Genomic DNA, 22,522 nt, shown 5'->3' on the forward strand with positions numbered 1-22,522 from the left:
CACATACATGCAGGCCTGCAAAACACTCACATAAGATAAAATGAACAAATCTAAAAGGAAACAGAACTGGCTCCCACAAGTTGTCCTCTGAACTCTACTTAAACATCACAGTTCATGCACTACAATCTGTCCTCTCCTCTTTCCCACCTGCCTCTAATAAATGAATAAATGTAATAAATTTGAAAAACAGAATTATCATCCATTTCACACCAAACAAGCTATTTCACATCTTTCATTTCATTTCTTTCCTCAACTTTCAGAAAACAACAGAAGCGTGTACAACTACTTGCAATAGTTACTGTACTTAGCTAAGTTATACCTAACTAGATAGAGCTCAGGCACAAACCTATTCCAGAACTTCAGGATCTCAATCAAAGACAAAGTCCCTGAAGAAAACAATGATGGTTAACATGAGAAACAAAAAGTGCCTGGGTGCTAGAGAAACAATTCATAGCTTAAGAGCATGTACTGCACTTGAAGAAGACCAGAGTTCAAATTCTCAAAGCCCACATTACACAGCTCACAAATGAATCTACCTCCAGTTCCAGGGGATCTGAAACCTCTGGCCTCAGCTGGCACTGTGCTCACATATCCACACAAAGGCGCACACACACACATAATTTAAAAGAGAATAAAAATTTTAAATTATTTTACCAAAGCATCTCTCAAGCGTCTTTTTCCATTTTCTAAATTACTACAATAAACCTGGTAACCTGGCTTTCCAGTAATGACCAATATTTCTAAACCACCTTTCTATCTGCCTTTTCTATAATAACACCTACTAACTGCAAACTACTACTCCATTATGCTTGCTATGTAATGACTGCCTCTGGCCATCTCCAGTCCTCTTCCCCCAATGGAAGCTCCACAAAACCAAAGGATCCTTCATCTATTCACTGGGTTCTAACTGTACTACGGCCTCTGAAACAGTACCTTATGTGTCTTAACAAATATACCACAAAATTAAAAAGGGAACAAATTTGAATACTAGACAAACTAATACAAGTACTAAAAGTAAGAAACAGGAGAGGTGACAGAGACCAGCAACTCTGTGGGAAAGACAATGGTGAGGACAGGGGATGCTGAAATACAACAAGAACAAAATAATATTCCCGAGAACACACAAAAGCCAGTATAACAGACAAGTTCTGCTGAGAGTTCTGTTTGAGAATAGACATTAACAAAATACACTGTGGAAAGGTTGTCATTTTAAATTTTCTGAGAATGTGGAAAAAATTTCTTTGAAAAATTTGTTTATTTCAATACTTCCTTCACTGATGTTAGTTATTCTATATTAATTATTTAGGCCAACTTCAGCCCTCCAATATGGTAGTCCCATAATCTGATATGAAAAGTACTTAACTTTTCTACATGTTGCCCTGCACTAACCACTTATGTTTCTTCGGACAAATTCTGTAATTCTCTATTATATAAGAAAAGTTTGGCTGAGCAGTGGTGGCGCACACCTTTACTCCTAGCACTCGGGAGGCAGAGACAGGTGGATCTCTGTGAGTCCCAGGTCAGCCTGGTCTACAGAGTTACAAGCTAGCCAGGGCTGTTGCTCTATCTCAAAAAACAAAAAAGGAAAGAGAGAGAGAAAGGGGGGCAGGGGGAGGAGGAAGGAAGGAAGGAAGGAAGGAAGGAAGGAAGGAAGGAAGGAAGGAAGGAAGGAAGGAAGGAAGGAAAGAAGGAAGGAAGGAGAAAGTTAAGCTACATATAAAGATCCTCTTATCACTAATGTTATATGTGATGCTGACTTGTAATCTGAGACAATGTTCAGGAAATTTTAAGCAACAGAAACAAACTGTAAGCAAAAATTTCCCCTGAACTAGCCTGAACTCCCCTTCCTCGTTTCTCCCCCCAAATAACTACTAACATTAAGATGGAAATTCAACACTACCTTTGCACTAAAGAATTTCAGTAAATGAATTAAACCCTTTGGCAATTTAACAACTTTCAAATTCTAAATTCTTACAGAGTTTATGATCGACTATAATATACCATTGAATCCTAACTCTGAAATTGCTCATAAAAAGCAATGTTTAATTAAATTACCTAAGACTTCTACTGTATTCAAGCTAACTCGGGTTTTAAGTGTTTTTCTAGAGGCCATGGGTATAATTCAATGGTAGGGTACATGCATAGCATCAGACCCTGGGTTCAATCCCAATACCTCCCCCAAATTCAGAACCCTCAGATCCTCCATCATTCAAATTCAGCTAATTATAAGGTAGAGCACAGTCTCTATAATGTAATATGTGATTCCATGTGACTGCCTCTGCATTACTTTGATACCTTGGGTAATTTTCTAAATATGATAAAGTAGAACTACTAGGAGAAAAGGAAGCTGAAAGCTTCTGAGTTAAATAACATCAAGACATTTAAATCATTCACACGTGATGAACCACTTGTGCTTGCACTTTAATCAAAGCAAGTATGTCTAACTCTAACAAACACGAACAGCATTTTCCTTACTTCTTGGGCTGCAAACATCAAGCTGCACATCACACAGGAAGAGCACTGAGCACAAAGGGAAGAGCAAACGTGACTCAGACTTAGACCACCACCTGGTGGCGAAGTCAGGCAGCAAATCAACACTCCACCAGCCAGCCCTTTTGCAGCTCCATCAGCGTCTCTGATGGTTAGAAAGGGACCAGAGGGACTGATCCCCTTTTGCACACTGGCTGCCCAATCAATCACGTGTACTTGAATACAAATAACTTTCCCTTAAGAAAGTATTCCCACACCATAGAACCTTCATTTGGCGATGGATGGAGATAGAGACAGACCCACATTGGAGCACTGGACCGAGCTCCCAAGGTCCAAATGAGGAGCAGAAGGAGGGAGAACATGAGAAAGGAAGTCAGGACCGTGGGGGTGCGCCCACCCACTGTGACGGTGGGGCTGATCTAATGGGAACTTACCAAAGCCAGCTGGACTGGGACTGATGGAGCATGTGATCAAACAGGACTCTCTGAACATGGCTGACTGACAATAAGGGCTAACTGAGAAGCCAAGGACAAGGGCACTGGGTTTTGATTCTACTGCATGTACTGGCTTTGTGGGAACCTAGTCTGTTTGGATGCTCACCTTCCTAGACCTGGATGGAGGAGGGGGGGAGGACCTTTACTTCCCACAGGGCAGGGAACCCTGACTGCTCTTTGGACTGGAGGGGGGGAGGGGAATGAGGGAAGGGGGAGGGAAATGGGAGGAGGGGAGGAGGTGAAAATTTGTAATAATAATAATAATAAAGAGAAAGAAAAAAAGAGAAAAAAAAAAAGAAAGTATTCCCAGAAGTGGGGATCCTTCTATTTCAGGCTGTCATAGGGAGATCTACAAGCTAATTTTTAAAATGAGCTTTTAGTAAAAGCATACCAGCCTATAACCCCATCACTACAAATTTCACATTTGTACAAGATCGCTTCATGAATCAACAGCAAAAATACATTTACAAGAATCATAACACAAGGGCTTCTTTTCAGGTACCCAAGTTTTTAAATGGTGGCAAAAGAAATGAAACTCCAAGACAGACAATGCCAGAGCATAGCCCCGGGTAAGCAGCAATTCACCACAAACCGGCTCTACACCTGTGAAGGCTTCAGAGATGTAAAAAGTGAAGTGAAAATCATTTATTCGGATTTACCTTTTAAAGTCAGAGATATAATTTCAATGCTCAGGTTTCTCATCAAACCATATAAATTTTTAAGATAAAAAAAAGCCTTAATTACCAGGTGTTGGTGGAACACTCTGTTAATCTCAGGCAAGTGGATCTCTGTGAGTTCGAGACTGGCCTGGACTTCAAAGCTAATTCCAGGACAACCAGGACTATATACTGAAGATACTGTCTCAAAATTTTTGAAGGGAAAAAAACCAATATGAATTATTATAATTATGCATCTGTAGTTGAATGAAGAAAACTGTCCTGGGGGTTGGAGAGATGACTCAGCAGTTAGGAGCACTGGGTCTTCCAAAGAACCCAGGTTCAATTCCCAGCATCTACATGGAGGTTCATGCTGTTTGAACTTCAGTTCCAGAGGATCCAATGCCCTCTCTTCTGACCTCTGTATGCATTGTAAACATCTGTGTAGGTATGTGTAGGCAAAATACCTATACACACAAAATAAAAATCATGCTTATGTTCATGCAAAAACAAACTTATCTTGCAATGATAGAAAAGAACACAGGGCTGGAGAGATGGCTCAGCATCCATTGTTAAGAGTACTTATTGCTGCCCTTAGAAAGGAACAAAGTCAGTTTCAGTTCCCAGCACAAACTTCAAGCAGCTGACAACTGCCTATAACAACAGCTCCAGGGAGATCCGATACCTCTGTGCTCTGCAGGCCCCTGAAATTACAGTACATATCCCCTCCCCTTCACACACATAACTTAAATACAAAACAAATCTCTGAAAATAAGTACTGTACTGGAAGGAGAAGGGCTGCTGATGAGCCCTAGAATTGGAGTTACAGACAGTTGTGAGCCACTGTGTGGGTGCTGGGAATCGAACCCAGATCTTTTGCAAGAGCAGCTAATACTCAGACCTTTTTTTTTTTTTTAATGTCAAAGTCATCAAACCCACAATTTTTAAAAAGCAACATAATGGAGGTGCTGAGAGCTGCTGGTACCAACGGCTTTACCAGAGGCCATCCAGAATATACAGCAGATGACAATTGATATATACAAGGTAGACCCAGCAGACAAGCAACTAGCTGATGAGGACAGTTTTGTGAAGCAAGACTTCTGAGACCATTGCCTATGTATAATTTTGTCTCTGTCTATAATTTTTCTCATGAGCCACAGCTATGGTATTGTCCCCACTGCCCGCTTGTTTATCTCATCTATAAATTCCATCTACTGGGCACACATTCAGCTGTGGATGGTCAGGAAGATGACTTCTGATTACACTCTATAATTCTGATGAATAGAAATACTAGGATATTTTTCATTACTCAGATTGACACAATAAAGTAATAGTATTCTCAGTCACAGAGACAGCTAATTTTAGACTTCAGAATAAATTCGAAGCAAACTGGTTGCCGCTGGAGATGGATACACAAAAACAATTTCCCAGGTGTTTATTGCTGACTCAAGGTCAGGCATGATGCAACTTGAGTAGACATAACTTTCTCAGCAACAGACTTTCTGCACATACTCCCAACCTCAAGGTTCAGCCAACTAACTGGTTTTTTTGTTTGTTTGTTTGTTTGTTTAAGTCCTAAATTTCAATGTCTCTTTCTGTCTGGGAACTCTGACCACTTAAGGCTACGTGGACGGTCAAGCGTTACTCACTGGCTGATCAGTGTGCCATCCCCCAGCCTGAGAGAAACTGTGTGGTCAGTTTGGCTCTGTTTCTTACTGCTTACTCAAGAAGAGCTCTGTGACCCTGAAAATGTGGCTCCTATTTGTCCAGAGGCTTTGCTTTAAGAGGAGAGAGGAGAAATGTGAGAGAAGGGCTTGTGTGCATCCTGAAAGGCAGATGTAGCTGGGGACAGAGCTGTGACTTATGTAAGCATGTGATGGCTATGCAGGAGAGAGATATCTAACTGTATGTAAAGAAATGTAACTGTGTAGAGAGATTATCAAGAAAGAAGACTATCCAAGATAAAGTAAAATAAAAGGTTGCCATTAGGAAAGCCCGTGCTTGTCCTTTTTCTTAAGTTACCATCAGAAACAATGTGTCTGCGCTGGAGAGATGGCTCAGAGGTTAAGAGCATTGCCTGCTCTTCCAAAGGTCCTGAGTTCAATTCCCCGCAACCACATGGTGGCTCACAACCATCTGTAGAGGGGTCTAGTGCCCTCTTCTGGCCTGCAGGCACACACACAGACAGAATATTGTATACATAATAAATAAATAATTATAAAAAAAAGAAACAATGTGCTTATTTATCCTCAGATAGAGTCTAGTCCTCAGAAGAAGAAACTTTCCTAACCCACATGCTTTGAGACATTCTTTATGCTACCTGGTGCAGACCTGGGAACTGGTCTCCTAGATTGCAGTATGGAGGAGGATGAAGAGGCTCAGTTAAGAGCTCTAGACCAGACTAACCTCAAACTCAAGACAATCCTCCTGCCTCTGCCTCACAAATACTGGAATTACAGGCATACACCTACACTCCTAAAAATGAAAGTAAATTTTCTTAGGTTTATAATAATATTGTGTTACATAGAAACATATCTCCCGGGCTAGCAAGATGGCTCAGAGGTTAAGAGCAACTGGCTGCTCTTCCAGAGATCCTGAGTTCAATTCCCAGCACCCACATGGTGGCTCACAATTATCAGTAATGAGATCTGGTGCCCTCTTCTGTCATGCAGGTAGAGCACTACATATATAATAAATAAAATTTTAAAAAAAAGAAAAGAAAGAAACATATCTCCCTTTTTGAAAATGCATGCTGAAGAATTTAGGAGTGAAATGTCAGATGTGTAAGTTAGAATGCTTCACTCTGAAAAGATAAAGCAAGGAAAAAACTAACACGGGTCAACTTAGAGCACGCACACACGGGTATGAGGCCACCATTCTTTCAGCTTTTGTGTCAGATAATGCTAACAAAATCTGAAAACAATCAGCAAGCACAAAATCTGAGGCTGTCAGGGATACAACTATAGCTTGTTAAACAATTCAGAGCTAGAAGGGTCCTTGCAATTATTTTAAGAAACTGGCGTATAATAATTTTTATTAAACAATAGCATTTTTCTAGAATTCAACATCAAATTTTCAGCAAAATATCACATTTATATTTATATAAAACTATTGACTTTTACAAAGCAAATACTCTTAAATGTTGCCTTTACACTGTATTATACATGAAGTAACTCACAAATCACCTATTGATTTATAAATATTATTTTCTGAAAAATCTGACACCTGCCTGAATGAAAATCATACTGGAAATACATACAGGAATACTCTGTAAATCCTATATACTCTCTTTTTATGTGTAACTACACGATACTTTCCTCAAAATGTTACTAAAAAAAATACTGACTTGCTATCAAGAATGTCTAAGGCGTCTATACATATCCTTTTTTTCAAATTTCTCAAAAAAAAAAAAAACAAACCTTAAGGAATGTAAAGGATTATTTTATGATTAATGACATAGCCAAAATGAATTTTGTACACTGACAAAACTACATACTACAATGTGCTACTATAGTCTCAAAAACCAAGTCAGGGCAAGAGAAGCTTTTCAAAAAAAACAACACCTTTGGCTTTTCGTCTCCTGAAGCATAGGAACACTAACTATTTGTTCATGGAGAAAACTGAAAATCATATAGGGGGAATTTCTCTTGAAGTCCGTATCAAAATCAATCCCCACCCCCACATACAAAACACACTTCACAACTGGGAAGAACAAAGCAGCGTGCCCAGTCCCTGTCTCTGAGCAGATGCCCCACAGACAGGGGACGACAAGGATGGGAGCGCAGCAGGCGAAGGGTCACCTGTACAGCAGAAACCACCTCCTGACACAGAACTATCATGGAGTAAGTGGGAAGGTCCTGGGAGTCAGGAGTTCCAACTTATTTATCTTAGGAGAAGAAGATCAAAGGTGTGAACTATGTACAGCACCCTTAGGATAAATTATGTAGGAAAGTCACAAAAAATAAAAACACAAAACCCCAGAACAACTCTACATAGGCCAAATGAATGTTGAGAAAAGAAGGAAGATGCTTTACTTGCCCAAAGAACTGGCTATATTTGGAACAAATTATGGGGGAGTCCAAGCATGAATTCTAACTCTCTTGACAACGGCGGAGAGTATGGTGGTAAGCAATTAAGAGGATACAGAAGTTCCTTCTGAGCAACAGCTAGACTGTGGGCCAGGGGACTTACCAGAGAAAAGCAGAAAGGGAGACAAAGGGAGAAAGAATCTTCTCAGATCAGAGCAAATCTCAATGACTGCCCTCAAAAACTGCCCCCCCCCCCACGAAATCGAGATTTAATTACATCTGACTACAGAGAAACAAACACCCGAGTGCTGCTGAAAACAAACCACCAGCAGAGCACAGAAGGCTGCACGTGAAGCCAACAGAAGCAAACGTTTGGGAAGATCGAGGGAAGAGACAGAATACTACTGAAGCCAGCATCACGGCGGAGGCTACACACATTCTCCAAGGCTGGGCCTCTAAAGAGATGGCACAGAGGCTTCTCAACTACTAGGGCATACTCGCCTTTCTCTGCTCCACTGATTTTAAAAAGCAACTGTAAAGCCAGGTGGTGGTGGCGCACGCCTTTAATCCCAGCACTCCAGAGGCAGAGGCAGGCGGATCTCTGGGAATTCGAGGCCAGCCTGGTCTACAAGAGCTAGTTCCAGGACAGGCTCCAAAGCCACAGAGAAACCCTGCCTCAAAAAAAAAAAAAAAAAAAAAGCAGCTGTAAAAACAGCGAGCGCATACTTGGTTTTTTGGGGGGCAGTAACGCATAGAAAATGAATGCAGTAACAGTGAGGCTGTAATGAAGTGGACAGGGAAAACTGTACTAGAGTCCGGAGGTGATACCAGTCTAAGTGATCATAAATCAGCAGGAACAAACAAAAGCCAGAAGAAGCAAGTAAGTTTAATAAGACAAATTATAAATAGCTATTTTTTTTAAACATTTGTTTTTATGTCTACAGGTGTTTTACCTGCATGCATGTCTGTGTACCAGATGCATGCAGAGCCTACAGAGACCAGAAGAGGGCATCAAATTCCTCTACTAGAGGTAAAGATGTTTGTGAGCTGCCATGCAGGTGCTGGGAATCAAACCTAGGTCCTATGGAAAAGAAGCCAGGGCTTTTAATTGCTGAGCCATTTCTCAAGCCCCAATGTTTATTTACTCTTATCCTTTTTCTCAGCTTATAAAAGACATAAACATTTTTAAAGGTTTATTCTTATTTTTAATTATCTGCATGAAAGTTTGCTGTATGTGCTTGTCTAAGGAGGTCAGAAGAGAATATTGGATCCTCTGTAGCTAAAGCTACAGTTCCATCTGAACTACCTTATATGGGTGCTAGGAACTGAACTCAGGTCCTCTGGAAGACCACTTACTCCTAACCATTGAGCTTATCCCTTCAGCCCCAACACACAAAATCATATAAAATATGACTGATTTATAACATACATAAAATATGTTTTAACAGTAACGTAACTGCACAAAAAGGGAATAGACAAGAGAAACTAGAGATACATAGAGGTAATACTTTTTTTGTATCTAAAAGGAACGAAGATAGTATAAATCTGAAATAGACCCTGTAAAGTAAAATCCACAGAATAAGTTCTAGATTAGGCACTTTCAAGATATTTTTATGACGCAGAAATTTAAGTTGAAAATCTTAAAAAGATTAAATGTTATACAAGAAAATAATCATGCATTACAAAAGAAAACAGTAATGAATTAGAGGAACAAAATGACGGAGATGGAAAGAGATGAAAAATGCAGGTCAGCTCTATCAAGCCTTCTTCTGGGCTTTGTTTTCTGTTGCCTACCAAGCTGATTTTTCTAAGTAGCTAAATTACTCTATACATATTTTTAATTCTTCCTAGATTGTCTTAGCTCATTATCAAACTTTTTAGTAAGTCAAGACACATACATAGTAAAGCACTGACAGACAAAATGGCACAATGGCTGAGATCTGGAACAAAATAATACAAAACAAAACAAACAGCAAAGGCATGAAAGGGAGACAAAAATAAAGATGGCAGCACGCTGAGAACCGCTGAAATGGAGAATGGCATTGGGGTGTTTAGTGCTTCCAAAATAACTTTTAAAAGAAGTCTGGCTCCTAACTAAATCTACACAGCCCATTCATTCTCTGTCACCTGACACACAGCTAATGCTCTGACCATACTAAGCTAAGTAGTGGGTCCTCAGGCACACTGGTATTCAGCCTGCACACCGTTGATCATGCTCAAACTGTTGCCAAGAACACCCTTCTCTCTCTCAGTCCAGATACACTCCTACGCATCTGCCGAAGCTTGGTTCAGTGTCACTTCTGCACCTGTTTGTGCCTTTATTCCAACACGTCACTGTTCCACTGTGACAACTGTAGATTCTCTCTCATTTAATACCCACAGCCTGAGAAATGGAGCCTCTCTCAACAAGTGCTTGTTAGATGACGCTATCTGCAATAATCTCGAAGGGATAAGCAGTAAATGCCTGCTGACTTAGACTGGAGAACAAACCCCCCTAATAACTCTGTTTTCAGGCTTCTAGTGAGAAAACTGTGTAAGAAAACTTCTTGAATTTACAATTTTTCTTATAAAGGATTTAAAATGCAAGGTCTGAATCCTTTCCACAAAAGCTCAGTAAAAGACACTTAAGAGTTATCAGCTCTACTTGGCAGCTAAAATACATTGTCTTTCTTTACAATCTGTCAATACAAGGAAAATGGTTAAGAGACAGTACCTCAGACTTTCCACATTCAACAGGTGTCTCCTTGTGAATGGCCACTTGGTACTTGATATATAAAGAATGGGACTGGTTGAAGGATGACTTGAACTCTGGATCCTCAAAGGAGGCGGGTACTAGCCTCACCTTCAGAGCAAGGGAAATAGAAGCCAATGCTATTGAACCAACGCTACCTGTCGACACGCTTCTGAAGATGAGGCTAGAGGAAGATCTCCACAAACCACCTCCAAAGTTCAGCCCAGGATTTGCCATGAAATAGCAGGAATGGAGCTAAGTGGAACTAGGCCTGAGTGCCAACTTTCGACCAACATTCATGGAAAACCTTAAACTCCTAAGAGCCAATTTGTTTCTGCTTTGGTTTTCCTCTACCAGTCAGCTGTGCTGTTACATACACTAGTGCCTACTGTTAGCACCTGGTCTTAGCCAGTACTTCTGCCACCTCTTCTGAATGAAGTGCTTTAGGCTTTTTTCATCCCCCACACTTTTTTTAATCATCTGTTATATAAAATTAAAAGTGGACAAGGATTCTACTAAAGGTCTCTACAGTCTTCCTTTTCCTACACATCTTTTATGTAAGGTATTCCATTAATAAAGAATAACTGAGCTGCTATGAACTCTTTCTAGAACTTTCTAACATGGATGAAGCATAATAACACACCAGGCCAAGTACACCTTCTTCTCCTACGTCTTGAACTTGAAACTCCACCACTATTTATAGATAAATGTGTTCATACACAGCAGCTTTGAATAAAAGCAACCTCACATGTGACTTTCCACTTTGAAATTATGTATAACTGGTACTTAACATGACAACAGTGAATTCACATTTACAGAATGTCCACTCACTCAGTCTTAACTTTGTGCAGATGAGCTACAAACTGGATATAAACAGAAATAAAGTATAATTAAACCAAGACCTCACACTTGGCCCGCTGACCTGGCTCACAGTTGGTTTATCAGGTGGGTCCTTGTGAATAACCATCTGGTAACGCTTATAGACCTGGTAAGACTCCTGAAATGTGGCTGTGAACTGAGGACTTGGTGGAGAAGATCTCACCACCCTCACCTTCAGAAGGGGTTAAAAACAATGTTTATTAGTTCATTCATTCATTCACTTCTGCAGAATATGCAGTAACAGAAACTCCCAACCAGAAAACTATGTTTCAACAAATATTGAAGCATAAACATATATTTTAACATTAAAAATCAACTGTTAGTAAATGAAGAAAAGTTATTGCTATAATATCCAGTCTACTTAAAGGAAGCAACAGAGGATATCCTGTATATTTAAGTCTCATCTCTGACTTATTACATATGTCTATCTCTTCTGTGAACTGACAGGTCCTTCTAGCACTGACAACACAAGCACTCTTTAATTTAAGTTGTCCACAACTTAATAAAAGTCAATCAGTCAGAATTACTTAGAACTGTAACTAGACCTTTGGGCAAGTTTATTCATCATTATAAACTATAAACCTACAACTAACCCTATAACTATGAGAGGCAACTTTCACAAAGTGTGTGTACTTCACTATACAGTTAGTATACATAGACTCTCTTCGGTTTCCTTTACGCTGTAATGATGTCAAAAACAAAAGTTTCTGGGCCTTAAATAAGTTAAAAATGGTAACTGTGCACAAGACTAGCTGACATTTATCTTATTAATTACTAACCAAAATTTGGGAAAAAATTGTTACTAATAAAACAGTAACAAAAGGAAATTAAATGTACTACAATTAGGGCATAACTGGGCACTTCATGTTGGCAAAGGGAAGAGTGATACCCAGCAAATAACAAATTCCTCACACCCTGGGTACTACCATGTTAAAAATGTAATTACTGATACCTGCAGAACTATTTTTGAGGTGTGGTTGGCTCCCTGAATAAACTACTTATGATCAAATGATTAAAACCTCTTCTTAAAGTATTTTAAGTAATACAATCAATTCTCTACAATTCAGGGAGGAGGAAATTCAAAACCTGTATCAAAGTAGCAAGCAGTTGTAATAATCAAAGCTGTTAAAATTTGTCTGAAATACATCTACAGTGAACGGTTTAAAATTTCTGTGTGTCTGTGCATGTGCAGTGCATGCCTATGTTTGGCAGGCCAAATGCAGCTCCATTGTTGTACATCTTAATGCCTCTCACTAAACCAGAAGCTCACCACTTTGGCTAGGTAGGTTGGCTAGTCAACAAGCTCTGGGGTTCTGCCTGCCTAAACCCGGCAAAACTGGGTTTATAGGCATACACAGCCATGCTTTTTACAAGGGTGCTAGACATTCGAACTCAGGTCTTCACTCTTCCCCACTGAGCCATCTCTCCAGCCCATCAAGATTAGCATTAATATCCTTAGATAACATTAAGCTAAAAATTCAATCAAGTATAAGGGTATTTTATGATATTAAAATAACAATATTTTAATATCATGGTTAATGTCTTAGAAAATAATTCTATTATATATAATTAATATTAAAAGTTCCAATTTGTTGTTGAAATATGAAACAGTCTGGGAAAAATGGGAGAAGAGCATATCAAATTTTTAAAGCTAGGGGCTGGAAAGATGGCTCAGAGGTTAAGAGCACTGGCTGCTCTTCCAGAGGTCCTGAGTTCAATTCCCAGCAACCACATGGTGGCTCACAACCATCTGTACTGAGATCTGGCACCCTCCTCTGGCGTGCGGGCATACATGGAGGCAGAATGTTTTATACATAATAAATAAATAAATCTTTTAAAAAAAAATTTTAAAGCTAGGATTTTTGTTTGTTTGGTTTGGTTTGGTTTTTTGAGACAGGGTTTCTCTATGTACCAGATGTAGCTGTCCTGGAACTCACTTTATAGCCAGGCTGGCTGGGATTTCTTAGTGAGAAAGGATCTGGTAGTTGTGTTGGCTAGTTTTATGTCAACTTGACACAAGTTATCTGAAAGGAGGGAACCCCAATTGAGAAAAATGCTTCTAAAGATCTGGTTGTAGGGCATTTTCTAAATTAGTGATTGATGAGGGAGCATACAGCCCATTGCAGGTTGTGCCTTCCCTGGAGTTCTATAAGAAAGCAGGCTGAGTAAGCCATAGGGAGCAAGCAAGTAGCCGCACCCCTCCATTACCTCCGTGTCAGCTCCTGCCTCCAGGTTCCTGCCCTGTTTGAGCTCTTATCTTGACTTCCTTTGATTATGAACAGGGTAAGCCACACAAACCCTTTCCCCCAGCTTGCTCTTAGTTCATGGTGTTTTGCCGCAGCAATGGAAACCCTAACTAAGACAGTAGTGTCAGTAGGTTCAGGTTTACAAGGGTGACACTGGTGCTACCTTGATCAAGACCTAGATTGGAATATTATAGTAAAATTCATTTACTTATTATGATAAAAACTTTTACCATTTTAACTTCTAAAATAAAATTAATTTTAAAATGCTTTTGTATTTTTAAACTACTTAACTGCAACCAAGTAACACAAAAGACCAGAGTACCCTGATTAATAACGTGCTACAACTGAAATTTTTTAAACAATTTTAATAGTTGCCTAAAATATTTTCTAAAGGTCTTAAAGAATTTTTCTCAAATAGCAGTTGATTTACTGTAACACAAATGCTAAATAATAAAATCTCAACAGGTAACTATCAGTACAAAGAAAATAAATATTCAACACAACAGCCACAAACCCCTCCAAGTACCTCTAACTTGTGTGACGCATTCTCTGGTAAAGATTCAAAAATTAAATCTTCAAGTGACTTGGGCTGATTGGATTTAGCCTTTGGTAACAAAGATGCTGGCTGACCTTGAGCCTGGAAACCCTCAAAGGCTCCAGCTGAGTTTTGCTGCATGAGTTTTAACCTTTTCCTTTCTTTCCGCATTTCTTTTGCTTTTCGGCAGGGAGGCTTACTCAAATCAGCCCCTTTACCTAAAAAAAATGCCAAAATATTAGGGCAATACACTTGACCCTAGAAATGTTTTTTCACGTCTTATAGACTACATGGTCCGGAGTTCACACTGAAGTTTCCCAGGATCATTAAAACTCTACCCTAGAGACAGGGGCAGTCAAAAAGGGCGAACAGTCTACAAACTTCTCAGCGCAGCTCTGTTAGTAAAGGCATTTGCTCATTCACTCCTCCATCTATTTTCATATTTTAAGTATCTGCCCATTTTTCTGCTTCTGCAAAAGATATCACTACGTGAAGGATCTTCTGCCTCACTCGGACATTTCTAGGGATTTTTTAATCTAGAACAAATTCTGGTGAGTGATGGGCATGTTGTTTCTTTTAATTAAGAAGAGTCCTTGCTCACTGTAACATATTTGTAACTCCAAATAGTGCTCACTAGTTCAGGTTAATGAATTTTGTTCTAATTAAAAGAACATGTAATTAACTGGTAGCTCTTTAAAACTATATGGGTATATTCACCCCTTTAAGTCCAGCACCTGGGAGGCTGACATGGTGGATATGTTAGTTTCAAGCCAACCCCTTCTTCATGGCGGGTTCTATTTATTTATTTATTTATTTATTTATTTATTTATTTATTTATTTATTTTGGTTTTTCGAGACAGGGTTTCTCTGTGGCTTGGAGCCTGTCCTGGAACTAGCTCTGTAGACCAGGCTGGTCTCAAACTCACAGAGATCCGCCTGCCTCTGCCTCCCAAGTGCTGGGATTAAAGGCGTACGCCACCATCGCCCAGCTGCATGGCGGGTTCTAACCAGGACTACATGGTCAGACCATGTCTGAAAAGGGGTAGAGGAAGAACCCACTATTATCAAGGTATAATAAAAGACAGTGGAATGCTGATCGATAAAATGAGAATTCCATAGCACACCCTCTTCTCCTACGGCCTACAAATCCTTGGGAAGAGGCTGGAAACATTAAAAAGCCAGTGGCTGTGGATGACTACAAGAAAACTGTTTTCCAGACACAGCAGGGCAGTTACACAGGGGAATGCACAGCAGATAAGACAACATGTGCATGACCGATCCAAGCTCAGGCCACACGAGAATTTCCACATAGGGAAGGGAGGTGGACACAAAGTCTCATCCTAAGCTAAGGAGCTATCGGCAACTGATAGCTGCTGGGAGTGGGAAAGTCACTTTTAAGGTATGTGCATCTGTTGGGTTGATCACCTCCAGTGAAAGGCACACATCCAAGAATATATAGGCAGCACAAACTGGATTGGGTGGGTTTAAAAGAGGGGAGGCACAGTTGAGTGAGTTGAGGAAGAGGAGGGGAGGAGTGAGTATGATCAAAATGCAGTGTAAAAAAATCCTCAAAGAATAAAAACAAGAAAAGAGAATAAGCTGAAACCAATTTTTAGGGTTTTGTATTTCTTTTCCGGTTTTTATGAATGTGAATGACCATATATGTCATCTTCACACTAATACATTCATAGGGCTACTCTTATATACTGGCAGGTCTTGTAATCCCTGCCCAACTCCCCCAAAACAACACAAGAAAACCTAATCGGTCTCTAGGAATAACTACCAACTTATACAAAATATACACTACCTGGCTTAGGACCAATATGAACTTTGATTGAATGCGATGGTTCACCAGAACCTAACTTCTCCTCTATAGCTTGTGGATGAATTAATTCCTTAGATCCTTCCTTTTTTAAACTATTTTCCTTCTTCTTCTCTTCACTCTCTATGCCTCCTTTGAGGTCACTGCTGAGTGTTTTAAGATCACACTTTATATCCAACTTGTTTACTAATGCAAAGTCACCAGCAACAGCATCCTCCATTGTAGAATCCATGGGTTCATCTACAAAGGAGAAAAAATGAAAGCCCATCATCAGCTATGATATTTGACACAATTTAGATTAGTATAACTGTTAAGTAACTGGGTTGCTGCAGTGTGTCTGCCAAATCCACTCTCGTGCCTTCCAAAGCAAGGGAGCTACACCTGAGATAAACTACTCTAGCAGAAGAATGTATCTCCAGGAATTGTGCCAGCTGTGGTCAAGCTCCCAATGCTGGATATCCAACTGGGCTACCAATTTTGTCTTTAAGAAAATTGTGACCTAAAATTTCAACCCTTTCCCCTTGGCCTGGTGATTATGTCACCTCCTATGAAATAAGTTTTAGATACAAGTCAGAAGCACATAACAAGTTAAACAAAGAGCCAAATGTATAGGTCACATGAAAACATAGGCAATCATCAATTTACATAAGGACTGTAATTTCTAGACACCAAAAAATTTCAAAACATTTCTTATAATAATGTACATATAATATTCCACCAGAGATATACCAAAACTATTTCCAAGGCTCTAATCAGCTCTTAACCTCTAAAACCAAGCCTTCTAGCCTCTTTGTTGACCCCAGCTAAGCCAATTCTACTCTAAATTGTCTAATCAGGACAATGCATGACGCCAAAGACTTTACCTGCTAGGCCAACCATCGTCTCTCCAGTGACTAAGATCATGACCATGATACATTCAAAACCTACTTGTGGGGCTGGAGAGAAGGCTCAGAGGTTAAGAGAACTGACTGCTGTTCCAGAGGTACTGAGTTCAATTCCCAGCAACCACATGATGGCTCATACCCATCTATAATGAGATCTGGTGCCCAGAACACTATATACATACTAAATAAATTAAAAAAAAAACCTACTTGTGGAATAAATGAATAAGCTAAGAATGAATGAATAGCTAAGATTCCCAGGATTAGAAGCTTCTCTAGTGACATTTTGTTTGGTTTCTAACAAATAAAGCTTGAAGAGTGCAAACCTAAGCCACTAGTTAGCCATAAAGGCCAGGTGGGATGAGGGCACACACACCTTTAATCCCAGCACTCAGGAGACAGAGGCAGGCAGACCTCTGGGAATTCAAGTCCACCCTGGGCTACACGAGACTGAATCTGTCTAAAAGAGAAACAGCTCACACAAAGGTAATCCCAGCACTTGGGATGCCACATCTTTAATCCCAGCACTAGGGAAGTAGAGACAGGAATGATATGGCTGAGCAGAGAGAGAAATAAGGCAGAAGGAGACAGGAGCTCAGTGCACTCTGAGGTTTTGTGGAAACAGATGCAGTCTGGAAATTCAGTCTGAGGATTCGTAGAGGCAGGATCGCCCTTCAGACCGAGCACTGGTAGAGGTAAGAATTCTCTAGTGGTTGGCTGCTCTGCTCCTCTGATCCTTCAGTTTTCACCCAATAGTTGACTCTGAATTTTTATTACTATTAAGACCAATCAGAATTCATGCTACATCTGTCACAAGGACATCACTAGACGCAAGTCAGATGTGTTGTCAAAGCATCTGAATAACATATATTTCAGTTTAAAAAGTCACAACATCTTTCTAATGATCCTCAATTTTCTTACAGTCTCCTAGTCTGTACTTCCTACATTTGAAGGGTCTGGAGAGACAAATGCTAGTGTCGCTAGTGTCATTAGCTTTATAGGATTACCTCATACCAGTCTCCTTCCCCACCTGACCTGAATGAGGCATGGGAAAATGGGAGCCTTGGAGAGGAAATACTTCACAGACCAGATCTTTTCTTACCCTCACAACTGCCTTTCGAAATCTCCCCTTTAGCCAGAAACTTCAGCATTTTTTTCAAAACTTTCTTGTGAGATTTTGATGGTTGAAACTGTAAAGGGCGACACCTAGAAAAGCAAGCGAATATTTTAAAAGCTTTTAATGAGGTCAGTTTAGGATAGTACATTGTAGACTGCAGCAAATTTCATGTCTGGGGTTTTTTGGTAAGATGTAATTTAAAGCAACCTCTAATCCTACTCCAAAACTCTAAAATTCACTGTAAGTACAGTTATAGTTGAGAGATTTGAAGAAAAGGAAGAAAGAAGATGAGGAAGAGAAAAACACATAAACCAGAGGAAAAAGAGAAGGCAAAAATATTGGAAGGTAGGGAACAGATTTATAAATAGTTAACTGACTGAGGTATGAATCCTAACTCAACAATGAAAAACCCAGTAAGGTATTCAATCCTCTCAGTGGTTCTCAACCTGTGGGTTGTGACCCCTTTGGGAGTCCAACGGCCCTTTCCCAAGGATCACCTAAGACCATCAGAAAACACAGACATTTACATTATGACTCACAACAGTAGCAAAATTACACTTATGAAGTAGCAAGGAAAACAATTTTATGGTTGGGGTCACCACAGCATGAGGAACCGTATTAAAGTGCCACAGTGATAAGAAGGGTGAGATCACTGCTCTTTTTTATCCCTAACAATCCAGCTACTGCTGACATGTGGCTACATCTGAAAGTCTAAGCAAAGCTGCATCTAAAATTAGGAGGACACCTTCGAAATCTGTTTTCAAGACAGTCCCACGTCAGACCGCCTTCTCGACTCCATATAGTTGATTCCTCATACAATGCAGCTGTTAGAGAAGAGCAAAAGACAGTCTTCTGCATGTCACATATACAGATGATGTGGGATGCCCCCAGTATGCTGTGAATGTGTTTTATTATCATTGGTTAATAAAGAAGCTGCTTTAGCCTTTGGCAGGAAAACCAAACTGAATACAGAAAGAAAGAAGGCGGAGTTGGCCGGGCGGTGGTGGCGCACGCCTTTAATCCCAGCACTTGAGAGGGGAAGGCAGAGGCAGGCGAATCTCTGTGAGTTCAAGACCAGCCTGGTCTACAAAAGCTAGTTCCAGAACAGGTTCCAAAGCAGCAGGAAAAAAAAAAATAAAGAAATAAATAAAATAAAAAAGGCAGAGTTGAGGGAGACACAAGCAGCTGCCAAAAGAGCAAGATGTGAGGTAACAAGTCACAAGCCTTGTGGTAAAATATAGACTAACAGAAATGGGTTAATTTAAGTTGTAAAAGCTTAAGTAATAGGCCAGACAGTATGTAATTAATATTAAGCCTCTGAGTGGTTGTTTTTAAAGCAGCTGTGGCACCAGGCAGAATGAGAAACCTCCAGTTAAACACTTAAATCAGGGAGCTAAAGAAGTCTACATACTGAATGCTGACAACTCCATCTCACCCCTGACCACCAGCACTGCGTGTTTTCTCTCAAAACAGTGATCAGACCTAAAAATATTTACCTCACAGAATCTCCAACACAATAGCCAAACCAAAGCAATTTACCTAAAAGCTACAGAAAAAAAAAAAAGACCCATTCTTTGGATGCATAACATTTTTATTGGGACACTGAAAACTGGAATCACCAGACTCTTAGTCTCTCCTACAAAGATAGGTGCCAAACAAACTGCAAAAAGAACAGACTCTACAAGAAGAAAAGCTTGAAATTTTCTTGGAAAAAATCTCTAAATTTTTTTGTTTTGTTTTTCGAGACAGGGTTTCTCTGCAGTTTTGGAGTCTGTCCTGGAACTAGTTCTTGTAGACCAGACTGGCCTCGCACTTAAGAGATCCATCTGCCTCTGCCTCCCAAGTGCTGGGATTAAAGGCGTGCACCACCACCCCAGCTCTAAAATTTTTACTACAGCAACACTCCCAAAAAAGACAAGGGAAAGAACTGTTTTCAGTAGTAAAGTCTGATGGTAAAAATTTTTAAGTAGGAGAGTTTAAAAAAGGGGGAGACGGGGGCAACTTCTCAAAAGAGTCAATAAAAAAAAAGATGAAAAACTGAAAAGAAAAAAGGAGAGAAATTTTGGAATGCATTGCAGTCTGCCGTGCCCTAGCACCTTTCTCTCTAAGCTCCAGAATATGGGAACTCCCTCTCTTGAGCAAGGCTTCCTGCTCTCTATCTGCCCTTACGTGGAGGACCTCCCTGGGCCTGGAGGACTCACCTCATCTAAAAGCAATCTCTAAACCAGGTGCCTGACCCTTGGCACAGATCTCTCCTAAGACGACTTGTGCTAGGAGTTCTGCAATAGGACCCTACTGTCACGTCCTAAGTCTTGTGATGAGAGCATGCCACTTAATACAGATCAGGACTTATCCCCAGACTCCCCAAATAAAGTTAGTCTGTCTCTCCTCTGTGTGTGTAGTGAGGCCCACAGTTGGAAGTCTGTTCCACCTTGACTGGAGGTCAGAATTTGAGCTTATTTTTGCTCTCTCAAAGTTGTTGACAACAGGTGTGGCTACAAACAAGACATTCTGACCTAGGGTGTGGTTAATTAGTTTTTGAGTGTAGAGGTGGATCCACCCCACCTGGACCAAAGGTCAGAAAATTTAACTTTATTCCTTATGTCATGCTAATGAAGTCTGTTCCACACACCCCCCCTTTTGGAGTGAAGTATACAAAAGTGTGTGAAAAATAAATAAGGTGAATCAGTTATTCACTCAACATCCCTCCTGATGTTGTTCTGATGTGTTTCTGTTTCTTATTTCTATCTCTGATCCTTTTGCTTAATAATTCTAATGCTCATCATGTTCCTACCCTGGAATGTTCAAATTTTGTCAAAGCTGGTTTCCGACTGTGTTGTGTGTGTGTGTTCTCTTATACATAAATGCTAGCTTTTAAGCCTTCGATAGGAATGCTATCATCCATATAACTACAGAGGTTAGGTATCAAGAAAGAGACTACAAAGGGAAGAGAGTCTCCCCCCCCAGAAAAGAGAAATAGAATATATACTTATGGAAAGACAGTGGGGATACTGGAATAGAATTAAGTGGGGAAGAGGGTAGATAATAAGGTTAAGAGAGGGAATGTGGGGGAACAACTAACATTAAGGGCCATTGGAGAGGTCATATGGAAAACTCCTACTCTAGAAGTTTCCTAAATATATTAATATACTTACATATATTTATGTATATTTATAGAGATAGATAGACAGACAAGTAGATAGATAGATGGACAAAAGAAATAAAAATAATGGAAGAGACAAAGTCTCAACCAGTCATCTGTTGCCACCAAGCGAAACATCCAGGGAGTGGGTTACATGAGTTGAGTCACTGACCAGACATGCTCCACAGAGGCCTCCAAACATCCCGGCTGTTGCCAAGGCTGTTGGCTGCTCTCCACAAACCAATGCTAAGGCCTCTTTGCTGATAACACTTACATATCTCACTGAACGCAGAGAAGTCAAGCTGGTGCCTACCTAGAGCCTTCACATCTACTGACTAGTGTTCATGGTTCTGGAAAGTACTCTGCACGCTACCAGAGGAGAAAGGTAACCATTAACCCAACTACAAACCCTGTGACCCACAACAGTGACCTGCCTGCAAGCTATGCCGGTGAAACTGTGGCACAAACACTGTGGGACTCTCTGCTTGGACAGAAGACCCACTCCATGAGACGGAACGTCTGACACTGCTCATGTGGTCATGAATCTGACTGGATAGGTCATGGGCTAAGGGAAAATCAAATAGTTTTGTTCTGCTGAAAGAACATATCAATAAACTGAGTCCTAACAACATTCTGCTATCCCCGTAAATCAATGTCACAGTCAGCCATTATCAGAGAAGCTTCCTCTTGCAATATATGATAAACGAGCAGAGACTCTCCCAGTGGTCATGTCAGAAGAGCGAGCAGCAGGTGGCACTTGAGCTTCAGGAGTTCAGCCTGCCAGACTCTGTGAGTGAATCTCAGATAGGCAAGGCCCCAAGGGCTTTGGCTTCAGAATGTCTCTTACTACTGCTGTGCCTTTAAATGTTTGCCACTCGTATCTGGCATGGTGTGAATGGGTGTGGGAGGATTTCCACTGCCTTTAATGTTGTGTGACTATCTCATGTAAATACCCCATTCTACTGGGGATTTTTACCTGTGGATCATTATGAAGATGATTTCATCTTAAGCTGTACTGTTTAACTGAAGTAATGATTTATATAATAATAGAATACAAAACAGAGTTTTAACAATTAAGAACTTCTAACAAATATAGTAAGGGATTATGATAGAGATTAGTTTAGTGGGAAAATTAATATAAGCAAAGGTAGAAAGCAGGGACTGGAGAGGATAGAAAACAGGAACAAGGAAGTATCACAGGGCTAGGACTTCTGTGTTTCACTTGAGAAGCTGTATAGACTATGGGTTAGGTTAATGATTAAGGAAAACAACTGAGTGTCAAGAATTAGCTAGCTCAAGTTTTTTTTTTGATGTTGGGAAATGTGTTCACAGGTTTCAGTGTACATAACAGCTCAAACAAAGCTTTAAACAATTGACTTCATGTAACTAGAAAACAAAGAATTGGCTGGTTAGTTAAGATAATTGGGCAACCCCCCAGCAGACCCCCCCACCCCCCACCAACCCTGCCCTGCTGTATGCTAGGACCAGTGCTCAAGAACAG

The 22,522-nt window shown here is 40.2% G+C and overlaps 1 protein-coding gene across 4 annotated transcripts in view; it reads right to left on the reverse strand.

The window, feature by feature from the left end:
• The window catches only part of Ate1 (arginyltransferase 1), a 125,042-nt gene that overhangs the window by 84,410 nt on the left and 18,110 nt on the right, over nucleotides 1-22,522 (reverse strand). For 2 of the 4 annotated variants that reach the window (XM_005351368.3, XM_005351366.3), the window contains exons 4-7: nucleotides 17,865-17,968; nucleotides 15,867-16,121; nucleotides 14,051-14,277; nucleotides 11,322-11,450 (exon numbers count right to left, since the gene is read on the reverse strand). In XM_005351368.3, coding sequence (XP_005351425.1) covers nucleotides 11,322-11,450; nucleotides 14,051-14,277; nucleotides 15,867-16,121; nucleotides 17,865-17,968 — 715 coding nt within the window. Of the gene's footprint in view, nucleotides 1-10,381; nucleotides 10,511-11,321; nucleotides 11,451-14,050; nucleotides 14,278-15,866; nucleotides 16,122-17,864; nucleotides 17,969-22,522 lie in introns of all 4 variants that reach the window. The other 2 variants (XM_005351367.3, XM_005351365.3) reach the window with 1 other exon arrangement.

The sequence above is a fragment of the Microtus ochrogaster genome, chromosome 8 (genome assembly GCF_000317375.1).
Source record: "Microtus ochrogaster isolate Prairie Vole_2 chromosome 8, MicOch1.0, whole genome shotgun sequence".
Classification (NCBI taxonomy): Eukaryota; Metazoa; Chordata; class Mammalia; order Rodentia; family Cricetidae; genus Microtus; species Microtus ochrogaster.